Genomic DNA, 10,929 nt, shown 5'->3' with positions numbered 1-10,929 from the left:
CGGTCCTAACCGTGCATTCCAGTGATTACGAGAGTTCTGCGCTCATTCCTGTGCCAAGCTGTGAGTGTTGTCGTGCACGGCGTACGCGGCGCGTCATAGCTTGACGTGCACGTCACGTTACCTTCTTCGCTGCAAATCAACGTGCCGGTGGACCAGTTGTCAAGACTTTTAATTGGGTTTGAGTGCACAAGTTATTCTATCTAATTATTTATTTGCCCTTGATTAAATTAGTGTTTTTAGTTTAGATAAATAACTTAAAATGTCAGAGGAAACTTTAAAAGAATTAATACGTCAAAGAGGCACCTATAAGGGTCGTGTAACAAAATATAAGGATTATCTTTCTAATATACAAAAAATGGATCGTTCAAACATAACTTCATTACAAATTAAAGAATTAAGTCTTCGATTGGCTAGATTACAAACTTTATTTTCGGAATTTGACTCGATTCAAACACAAATTGAAATGAAAAGTGATGAGTTAGATGATCAGATGGAAGAAAGGGACGCCATGGAAACGCAGTTCATTTCTCTCATCTCAGCCACGCAAGAGATAATTGACTCTCATACAAACAATGATGACCGTGGTTCCGAGGGTGCACGAACAGCCCAATCGACTTTCGAGACGGGCCCTGTTAGTAAAATTCGTTTACCGACCATTTCTCTCCCGTCTTTTGACGGAAACTACTTAAAATGGTTGGAGTTTCGCGACACCTTCGACGCCATGATCCATGTGAACGAGTCCATTCCTGACATAAATAAATATCATTATTTACGCTCCTCGTTAGAGGGCAGTGCCAGTGTCGTAATAAAATCACTTGAATTTACAGCTAAAAACTACAAAACGGCATGGAAATTACTGTGCGAACGATTTGATAATAAAAATCTGCTTATAAATAATCACATGAAGGCATTATTTAACATAGATCCGCAGACTCGAGAATCTCATCGGTCAATTCGATTTCTTATTGATCACATTACAAAAAACCTAAGCGCCCTTAAATCTTTAGGCCGCCCGACTGATTCATGGGATGACGTAATCATCTACTTAGTCGCAAGTAAACTCGATCCCACTACGTCAAGAAAGTGGGAAGAATATAAGGCTAACTTAACAGACTTGCCTGCATTATCCGAGTTCTTGAAATTCTTGCGCACTCGGGCCGATGTACTTGAAACAATGGTAGCTTGCAGGAGCGATAAACCAGCCGAAAATAAATACCTACAGCCTAAGGCTACTAAGGCGTTTGTCGCTGCTGCAACTGCATCCCGCAAACAACAAAAAACTCTAGTAAGGCGCCGCCGCCGCCAACGTGTCCGGTGTGCCACGGCGCGCATAGGATCTCGGAGTGTGTCAAGTTCAAGGACATGAACGTCGAAAGTAGGTCAAGCGAAGCCTTGAAGTTACATCTTTGCTTGAACTGCTTGAGGCGTGGTCATAACGTCGAACAATGCCGCCTCGGTTCGTGTCAGGTCTGTAAGGAAAAACATAACACATTATTACATAATTATAATCAATCATTATCCTTACAGGCTAATAATAAAACAGCTGGCCCGGCGCCCGTCATTAGCGCGGCCAGCGCGTGCGCCGCGAACGCGATAGCGGATCGGGAGGTATTGTTATGCACAGCTTTAGTTAAAATAACGAACGTTAAAAATAACAAATCTCACATTGTTCGAGCTATGTTAGATCCTGGTTCGCAGAGATGTTTCTTAACTGAACGCATGAAAAATAAGTTAGGATTCTCTAACAATAACAAAAAACCGGCTTGCGTGTACGGCTTAAATAAATTATCATTTAATGTCTCAGATCGATGTGAGCTCACTGTAAGTTCGTTAACGAGTCCTTATGAAGTTAATATTCGTTGTTTCGTCGTGGAGCATCTTATAGATAGCCTACCTAACAATTATGTAGATACCTCAAAATTAAACATACCTGCGGATATACAGCTGGCGGATCCTGGTTTTTATCGTCCTTCTGAAGTGGATCTGCTACTAAGTGCTGAATTTTTCTTTAGTATCACGACGTCAGATAAAATCGAACTCGGACCAAATAAGCCGGTTCTTCAATCTTCAAAACTAGGCTGGTTGGTCGCGGGGCCCGTAAGTGACGTTGATTCGGATGAGGACGAGATTGTGCGTTGTTGCTTTACGAAACAAATCTCACAAGATCTCACACGGTTTTGGGAGCTTGAAGAAATTTCATTACCGAACGTCACTAAAAGCGAGAGCGATAATATTTGCGAACAACACTTTTTAGATAACACGCGCCGTTTAGATAACGGTCGATTCTTAGTTAAAATGCCGTTACGTGAAAATCCGGAAACCGCACTTGGCGATAGTTTTAATATGGCTAAAAAACGATTCTTAAACTTAGAAACTAGATTAAATAAAAATCCAGTTCTTAAAAAACAATATTGCGACTTTATCAAGGAGTACGAAGAACTGGGTCACTTGAGTAAAATTGATAAACCTGACTTCGGTTATTACGCTCCCCACCACGCAATTATTCGTGACAGCGAAACTACAAAATTGAGGGTAGTTTTTGACTGTAGTGCTAAATCTAGCTCACAAAAGTCACTTAATGACATTCAATATATAGGACCCGTTATACAGGATGAATTATTTGACATTCTTATCAGGTTTCGACAACATAAATATGTTTTGTCCGGGGGACATACAAAAAATGTACCGGCAGATTTTCTTGGACGAATCGCAGCGCCATCTGCAATTAATCCTTTGGAGGGACGATAAAACCAAACCGCTTGATGTACTTAGGCTAAATACGGTGACGTATGGGACCAGCTCAGCGCCTTTCTTAAGCGCTAGGTGTCTTGTACAGTTGGCAAATGAATGTCCCGACAAAATAGTGTCCGAAATAATAAAACATGATTTTTATTACGATGATTTCCTTAGTGGCGCTGAAAGTGAAAGCAACCTGAGGCACATTTACGAGTTAGTTAAAGAAAAGCTTGCCTCAGCTTGCTTCCCTATTCACAAATTTAGAACAAATTGTCCACAAATTTTCGAAGATGACTGTACTTCAACTCGGTCATTAGACTTAAATAAACAAGCCAGCGTATTGGGCTTAATTTGGTTTCCTGATCATGATACCTTACAATTTTCAGTGAAATTGGACAAAAATAGCTGTGCCATAACAATGCGGGTAATTTTGTCCAATACATGCAAAATATTTGACCCACTGGGCTTGCTCAGTGCATGCACAATAAAGCTAAAAATATTGCTTCAAAAGCTATGGATTCTTAAATTATCTTGGGAAGATCAAGTACCAATAGACGTAAAAAAAATTTGGCTTAAATTTTTGTCAAACGTGCATGTTCTGGCAAACCTAAGGGTACCTCGACACGTTTTGTGTTCCAGTCCCACTTCAATTCAGATGCATTGTTTTGTGGATGCTTCTCAAACAGCTTATGCAGCGTGTGTCTACTTGCGGTCGACAGATGGCGCTGGCAATGTGGCTGTTAATCTTTTATGTGCCAAAACGCGCGTAGCCTCAATTAGATCAATATTGACTATTCCGAAACTTGAATTATCGGGAGCGCTATTAGGTGCGCGGCTAGCTGCCAAAGTCACTAGTGCATTGCGCTGTACTGTGGATCGCAAGGTTTTTTGGACTAACAGTTCCGTGGCGTTGGGCTGGATACGAAACAAAACAAAACTGTTTAAGGCTTTTGTATCGAATCGTGTTAATGATATACATGAATTAACTACGAGAGATTCCTGGCGGCATGTGCCAACTGCCTTAAATCCTGCAGATTTGGCCTCCCGAGGAGTCGAACCTGGTCAGTTGCCGGAACTGAGTTTATGGTGGCATGGCCCATCCTATTTACTGCATGATGAGAGTAGCTGGCCACAGAATATAGGTTCTATAGATACCAATTTACCTGAAAGGAAAAAGCAGAGTGACAGCTCAATATTTGCCATGATTAATATTGAGCAATCGCCCTTGATAGTGTTTGAAAATTATTCCAAGGTGAATAAATTAAAAAGAATAGTAGCATATATCTTTCGCTTTATTCACAACTGTAAAAACCCTAAAACTAAAATAAAAGGAACCTTGAAATTAGAAGAAATAAATAATGCATTAACCTACTTAGTAAAACTATCACAAAAACAAACTTATGCTACAGAATTATCTACACTTTTACAGGGAAAGAAGCTTAAAACTAAATCATATTTGTTACAGTTAGCCGTCTTTGTTGATGGCGACAGCGTAATTAGAGTAGGTGGTCACTTACAAAATGCCGATTGCAATTACGAGAAAAAGCACCCGGTCCTATTGGACGGTAAGCATCACTTTGCACGGCTCTTGATGGAAAGCGAACACCTACGTCGACTACATGCTGGCCCTCAGTTGCTCCTTAGCTCCATACGCGACGAATTCTGGCCAGTTGGCGGTCGGTCTCTAGCGCGTAGTGTCGTTCATAAATGCTTAACATGCGTACGACTTCGAGGTGAAGCTATGAAGCCACTGATGGGCAATCTACCTGTGGATAGGGTTACCTCGTTTTACCCCTTCCAGGTGTGCGGCCTTGATTTTGCGGGGCCCTTCATGATTTCCAGTAAAAAGGGAAAGGGTAACCGCATAACAAAATGCTACTTAAATATTTTTGTCTGCTTTGCAACTAAGGCCGTTCACCTGGAAGCAGTCAGCGATCTTAGCACTAATGCCTTCATCCTAAGCTTACGTCGTTTTGTGGCTCGAAGATGTAGACCGCATACAATTTATTGCGACAATGGCACTAACTTTGTAGGGGCAAATAACGAATTAGCCAGAATGCTAAGATCCGCTCAAAATTCAGTTTATGAGTTTGGCAATGAGGAACACATAAAATTCATTTTTTCTCCCCCCTACTCTCCTACTTTCGGTGGAATTTGGGAAGCAGCCGTTAAATCGGCCAAATTCCACTTGAAGCGAATTATGGGTAATGCTAGTCTGACGTTTGAGGAGCTGAGCACGTTATTTTCTCAAATTGAGTCGATCCTAAACACCAGACCTCTTACTCCTTTCTCGTCAGACCCTACTGATCTTTCCCCTCTGACTCCAGGGCACTTTCTGGTGGGGCGGCCCATGACTTCACTGCCGTCACCCCCCGTTTGTCTTAAAAACCCTGATAGGTACCAGAGGATCGAGCAACTGCGCCAGCATTTCTGGCAACGATGGCGGAACGAATACTTGGCCGAGTTGCAGCAACGTACCAAGTGGCGCCAGAGGCAGAAGGAACTCAAGGTTGGAGACCTAGTGGTGTTCAAGGAGGAGAACACCCCGCCACTCAAATGGAGGCTCGGGAGAGCTCTACACCTCTATTCAGGAGCTGACGGAGTCTGCAGGGTAGCAGATTTCACCACGCAGAAGGGCGTGGTCAGAAGAGCGCTCAACCGAGTGTGCCCCCTCGCCTGCATGAACGATCTTGAAAGCAGCAGCTTTCAAGGGGGGCAGGGTGTTAACGCATCAGCGGTCAAACCAGTTCTGGAGGGGTGAGGACTGCGGAGTATGACGTCACGAGCGCGGCGACCACTCACCGCGCAAACCACACACGGCTCTCAACTACCGCATCATACATACCTAAATCCTTGTAAAATACGAAATTAAACTAAGTAAACGTGAAGCAGGAGTTTTCTTGAAGAGTCAACCCCTCAGCTGAGCTGTTCGTCAATAACAGCTCCGACAAGCAGTACCTCAGAAAATACGTCAAACAATTATTACTGGCTGTGGTACTCGTATATATGCGGACCGACGGAGATGCAATGGTCGTTTCGGATACGGCCCTCTAAAATAATAACTACTAAACCCTACACATATTTCAGGGTCACGAAGCCATCCACGACACAGAGAACCCACCCATGTTCATCCTGCCGGGCCTGGAGGGCGCCGCGTCCGTCATGGAGCCGCTGTGCAGAAGGCTCAAGTGCAAGGTCTGCGTGCTGCAGCTGGGGGTGCTCTTCGGCTTTACTTTTGTTTTTATAACAGGGATTTTAGGCTTTCAATTAAAAGTTTTTAGGGTTCCGTAAAAAATATAGTTACGTCAAGTTTTATTATCTAACAGAGGACATTCTAAACGTATGCTCTAATCGCTACATACATTATGACACCTAATGACAATTTAATAGCCCGTTTTTCCTTGCTTGCTCCTAATACCTACTAGATGTTGTAAATATATCTTGCCTTCTTATGTATTTTAGCTTCATTATTAGCTTCAATCCCTAGGTACTACGTAATTACCTAGTTTCATAAAAATAAATTATCAAATGTGTGTGGGATCTACGCAAAAAAGAAGGTTCCGTACCTACGACATATACGAAATAAATTCCTATAATATCAAATGTCACATACTTACGATGTTTTTAAAGATAATAGAATAGAATAGAATAGAATATTTTTTATTCGTAGACACAAACAAGACACATTAAATTACATGATATAACAAAAACAAAGGAAGTATAAAGTGCCACGAAATGGCCTCATCTCAGCATGTTGCTGGTGGCTTCCAGCGCTGATCTTCCGATGAGACCATCAAGTGAGAAAAATCACGAAAGGTAACAGACAAGAAGGAAAAAGACATAAAATAATATAGAGTGAACAAATTGAAAAATAGATAAAAGATAACGACTAAATTAAGTAAAGATTATTTATATATCAAGCATCGTAAACATAACACTGTATCGGTCCGGTCCAACCATACCTTGGCTGAACATTACAGCTGCATACGCAACAAGCGCCAACGGTAGCTATACGAACTAAAAGGCAATGACAGACCAGACCAATATCGAGCGTCCATTTTATCAGTTTACAAGATTTTTATATTATGAAAACAACATCAGAGGAAGATAGAATATAATCAGTTGTGAATGAAAAAAAAAACATCTTTATGTAAAGAGCGCCATTGAGAAACGGCTAAATGGTACAACTTCGACAGATAATGACAATATATTATGAAAATTGGAACACAAACACAAACAAAACGAAATATGCAATTAATATAACGAATTGCGTTTTCGCCATTACTTACGCTGCAACAGGGTATTACTGCCAAGAAAAAAGATTTAGACAAACAAACGCAATAAATTTGTTGTTCAAAGCATTTGTTTCCGTTGATTACAAATATAACCTTTATTTTACTCGCATTAAAGTTCATTTTACCTTTATTGACCACAAAATTGGAGGGCATAAATAAATAAAATAAATTAATCACAAAACATTACCCTCCTCAGACGCAGTTGGGTAATTATGGGACAATCTTACACAAATCAACATTATATAGGCCCATATTAAGCTCAAAAAGGCTTGTGTTGTGGATCCTCTGACAACGATATATGTAATAATACAAATACTAAGTCCATCGCTTTCACCCAATAGCCGAGTCCATTTTAGATTCCATCAACGCTCAAATAAATAATTGCCCTTACCGGGATTCGAACCTGGGACCTCTAGCTTCGTAGGCAGGGTCACTACCAACTGGGCTACGGAGACCGTTTGGAGCCATAGTAAAGGAAATGTAGTGACATAATATTTGTCGCAGTGCAGGGTCCAGAAACAAAGGAAAGCGCAGTGAGCACATTGATCTCGACCTACATTAGGTTGGGGTAAGTTAAGCAGGGATTTATACAGGGTGTCCCAGGACTATGGGACATCAAGGGAAAACACTGATTTAAACTTTCACGATTTTTAGACATTATTAACTAACACAAACGGGACTTAATCGAAGTCGCGTTAGATATATGAAGGCGCGCGCAGTGCGTTACCTTGCGCGCCAGCTCCGGCGGGAAGGCGGCCAGCCCGGCCGGCGGCAGCTTGCTGAGCGGCGAGTCCGCGTACTGCACCAGCGTCTCGTACGTGTACGTCTGCCGCACGCCGGCGCCGGCGCCGCCCGGCCCTGCGCACCAAATCACCGCTTAGAACGCGACCGCCTCTTACACACGATGCCGGTCGATCGATATAAAGCCTGAAACTTCACCGTAACATATCGACTATAAAGGACCAGAGGTCGTGAAATTTGGACATACCTACCTTCTCACGCAAACCTCATATCATATGCATTATACTTTATCCAAATTCCATAATCCTCTATTGATGCTTATAATAATGTAAACACTAGTGCTTCATTGAATCATTCTTTGAAAACTTTACTACATGAAAGCACCTCAATCCCTCATACAGATTTTGCGGTCTGTGCTTTGTTCAAACGAAACACTGAAAACGAGTGCAACGTAAATATGCTCTGGACATGCAATAATTGATGTTAGGTTATTGAAATTCATTCGCATGTTGTTTAGTATAGGTACATTCTATTAAAAATAACAAGGTAGTAGGAAAGTAATGTTAAAGTACTGGCGCAACCGAAACAGCAGCTCGAAAACAAAAGGTTTACAAAGGTAACACTAAAATGCTCCGCCATCCATTATCAGCCGGGGTGCATTTACAGGCAACACAAGTAAATACGTAAGTTATTGACTGACTTCTGCATACTAGTATTACTGCTTTTATACGACATGAAGGTACTGGTCAACATGGATGAAATGCAGAAATGCGCGACATGAAAAAACATATGTTACAGACGAATAATTTTACATAATACATAATGTTATTCTTATTCAATCGGAGAACGATCACCACTCCTATAATTAGAGTAGTTAGGATAATGATTATCTTTTATAGTAATAGATATCTTATAACAACACATGTAACATGTAACAGATAACATCTGCAGCCACGTTAACAGAGATCACGATTATATAGCCGTTAATGGCGACGAGTACAGAATAAATATTGATTGCTTTCACGTAAAACAGTTAAACTTTATATTCCCATATACAGGTAACCGGAATAAGCGCAAAACACGCGAGAAACGCACAGCGGATACTAATTATCGATTAAACGATTTGCATAACTTTACCTAATCATTATTGCTTTTTCTGCAACCGATTGCAATCTCTGCTAAGTGGGGCGTGGAATGCGGTGCTCTGATCAATTACGACGGACAGGTGTGCTCGAAGGCGAGCAAAAGCACAAATACGAGTTACATCGAGGATGTTTGGGCAAATAATGTTACTGTTTGAAGTCCCCAATCCCCATTGGAAAAGCAAGAGGACCTTCATCCTCTTATGTACATAAACGAATAAGCTGGTGATGATGACAAACGTTGATTCTTGGACTTTGTAAAAAAACTACATCGGACTTTGCTGTCTGTAAATGTAGGATGATTTCATCGCGGTAGGTACGATCCGGCGGCGCGGTACGTACGACGGTTTATCCCAAAAAGTAGCATTGTTCGAGTGCATAAAAACCCACACGGGTTTAAAATATTGTAAGGATGTCTCCTATAAAAATATATCACTCGGTGTAACTCATATTGGTAGTAATAGTGGGACACGTGCTGCTCAACTGACCTTGGTTCTTGTCGGTGGAGGCGGCGCGCGAGAAGCGCGGCCGGCGCGGCACCGCGTCGTCGGCCGCTGCGACACACAGCCGTCACACTCGCGCACACCAACACATCACACGGCCGACAACGAAACGACTACTCTACCACGTCATCTTACTTGCAGCTTTCCTTTTAATTTGACACACCAGAGCAACATCAACATGCATTCGAAATTAGTCGAAGGGTCAATGATGGCCACGTTTATAACGTTTATCGCGGAACGACAAAACTCGACCATCATACCTGGGGAACATTTTATCTTATCACGCACCTTAATTAGTATATAATAAAATTCATTAACATTTATTATTTAAGTTTAATACTAATAAACTAACATTAGTTTAAATAAAAAAATATTTTGATAAATAAATCGCAAGTTAGCATCACTTCAATTTTAAGTAAAGAGCGAGATACAAAAAAATCAAAAGGAACTTATCCTTTTACGATAACGCAAATCGCATGAATATGTCTTTTAAATAGGTCACTAGATAAGTTTTGCAATAGACAAATATGAAACAAAGAGGTGGCCAATCATATATACTTTTTAAAACTATATATAGACAATGTTTGGCGGGAAAACATTTACTTTCTTTTTAAATTTTCTTTTAAAATTTTGGCTTGTCACATATATTTATATGTGACAAGTCGCCTGGCAGGCGTGTATATGTCGGCTCCAGTCCTAAGGTAAGCACGCATGTCGATGCATGTTGACTGTTTGGCACACTATGTGTTGTTTGTGTACTAAATATTGGGGCCTTTTGTATAACAAGTTTCGTTCAGGAAAGGAAAATATTTCAAGACTTTTTTACGATGTTTTTATTTTTGTTTTGTGCTTATATGACGGAGATCGAGTTTCTGTACGCACGAAGCTAAAATGCAATCATAATAAATATCGGCATCTATGTCATTGTGCTGAGAACAAATAAAAAAAGATATAAACCGTTATGCAATCGGTCCTTGGATATTCGCAATTTGAACGCCATTTTGTATACCATACGATATGTGTCACATAAATATAAATAAATTGCTTTATGAATAGTCCTTGATGACATTGTGGGTTCAGTAGGGGTTATTGGCGTTCAAATTTATAGAAATGCAGTTTTGATAGATGCCTTATATTATAAAGACGACTTTTATCAGGTGCACTGGATGAAAATCAAACAATCTCACTATCAAAATTAACATTTGATTGGAACTAACGACGTAGTCTGTCAAGAATAAACTGATATTATAGTAATGTAAATAGGGAGTGTTACAATGTTCTGCCGCCAGAGTGCAGCACTAGCACCTTTCATAAACCATAGAGTAACTTATACTTAACTGTGCCTTAAACTGTTTTTTGACAGGTTTACTCGGATAATTGTACTTCCTGAGGTCATAAGAAGAATTTCATGTACAAGTTTAAGTCAATTCCGCAAAAAAAAATTGTTTTTTTTTTTTACTTTTTGTATGTTTTTAAACATATTAAGATCATGTTCTTAGAAAATTTATGGAT

General features: G+C 40.6%; 1 protein-coding gene and 1 long non-coding RNA gene across 2 annotated transcripts; one reads left to right on the top strand and one right to left on the bottom strand.

The window, feature by feature from the left end:
* The first annotated feature begins 1,286 nt into the window (after window positions 1-1,286).
* LOC133533164 (uncharacterized) lies at window positions 1,287-5,567 on the top strand. The gene is made up of 2 exons (XM_061872126.1): window positions 1,287-1,608; window positions 5,064-5,567. The coding sequence occupies exon 2, from the start codon at window positions 5,087-5,089 to the stop codon at window positions 5,495-5,497; it is 411 nt and encodes a 136-aa protein (XP_061728110.1). The 5' UTR covers window positions 1,287-1,608; window positions 5,064-5,086; the 3' UTR covers window positions 5,498-5,567.
* Window positions 5,568-6,380: 813 nt separating this feature from the next.
* LOC133533165 (uncharacterized) lies at window positions 6,381-9,704 on the bottom strand. Its single transcript, XR_009801819.1, has 2 exons — window positions 9,403-9,704; window positions 6,381-7,889 (listed from the first exon to the last, which is right to left on the bottom strand). It is a non-coding gene; the product is annotated as an uncharacterized LOC133533165 (long non-coding RNA).
* Between the last annotated feature and the right edge of the window lie 1,225 nt (window positions 9,705-10,929).

Source organism: Cydia pomonella, unplaced genomic scaffold (genome assembly GCF_033807575.1).
Source record: "Cydia pomonella isolate Wapato2018A unplaced genomic scaffold, ilCydPomo1 PGA_scaffold_101, whole genome shotgun sequence".
NCBI classification, from domain to species: Eukaryota; Metazoa; Arthropoda; class Insecta; order Lepidoptera; family Tortricidae; genus Cydia; species Cydia pomonella.
This window is presented reverse-complemented; position numbering and strand designations above follow the sequence as displayed.

Bases quoted from the DNA above. Each gene is read 5' to 3' on its own strand.
- LOC133533164 (XM_061872126.1), top strand. From the start codon at position 5,087: ATGACTTCACTGCCGTCACCCCCCGTTTGTCTTAAAAACCCTGATAGG.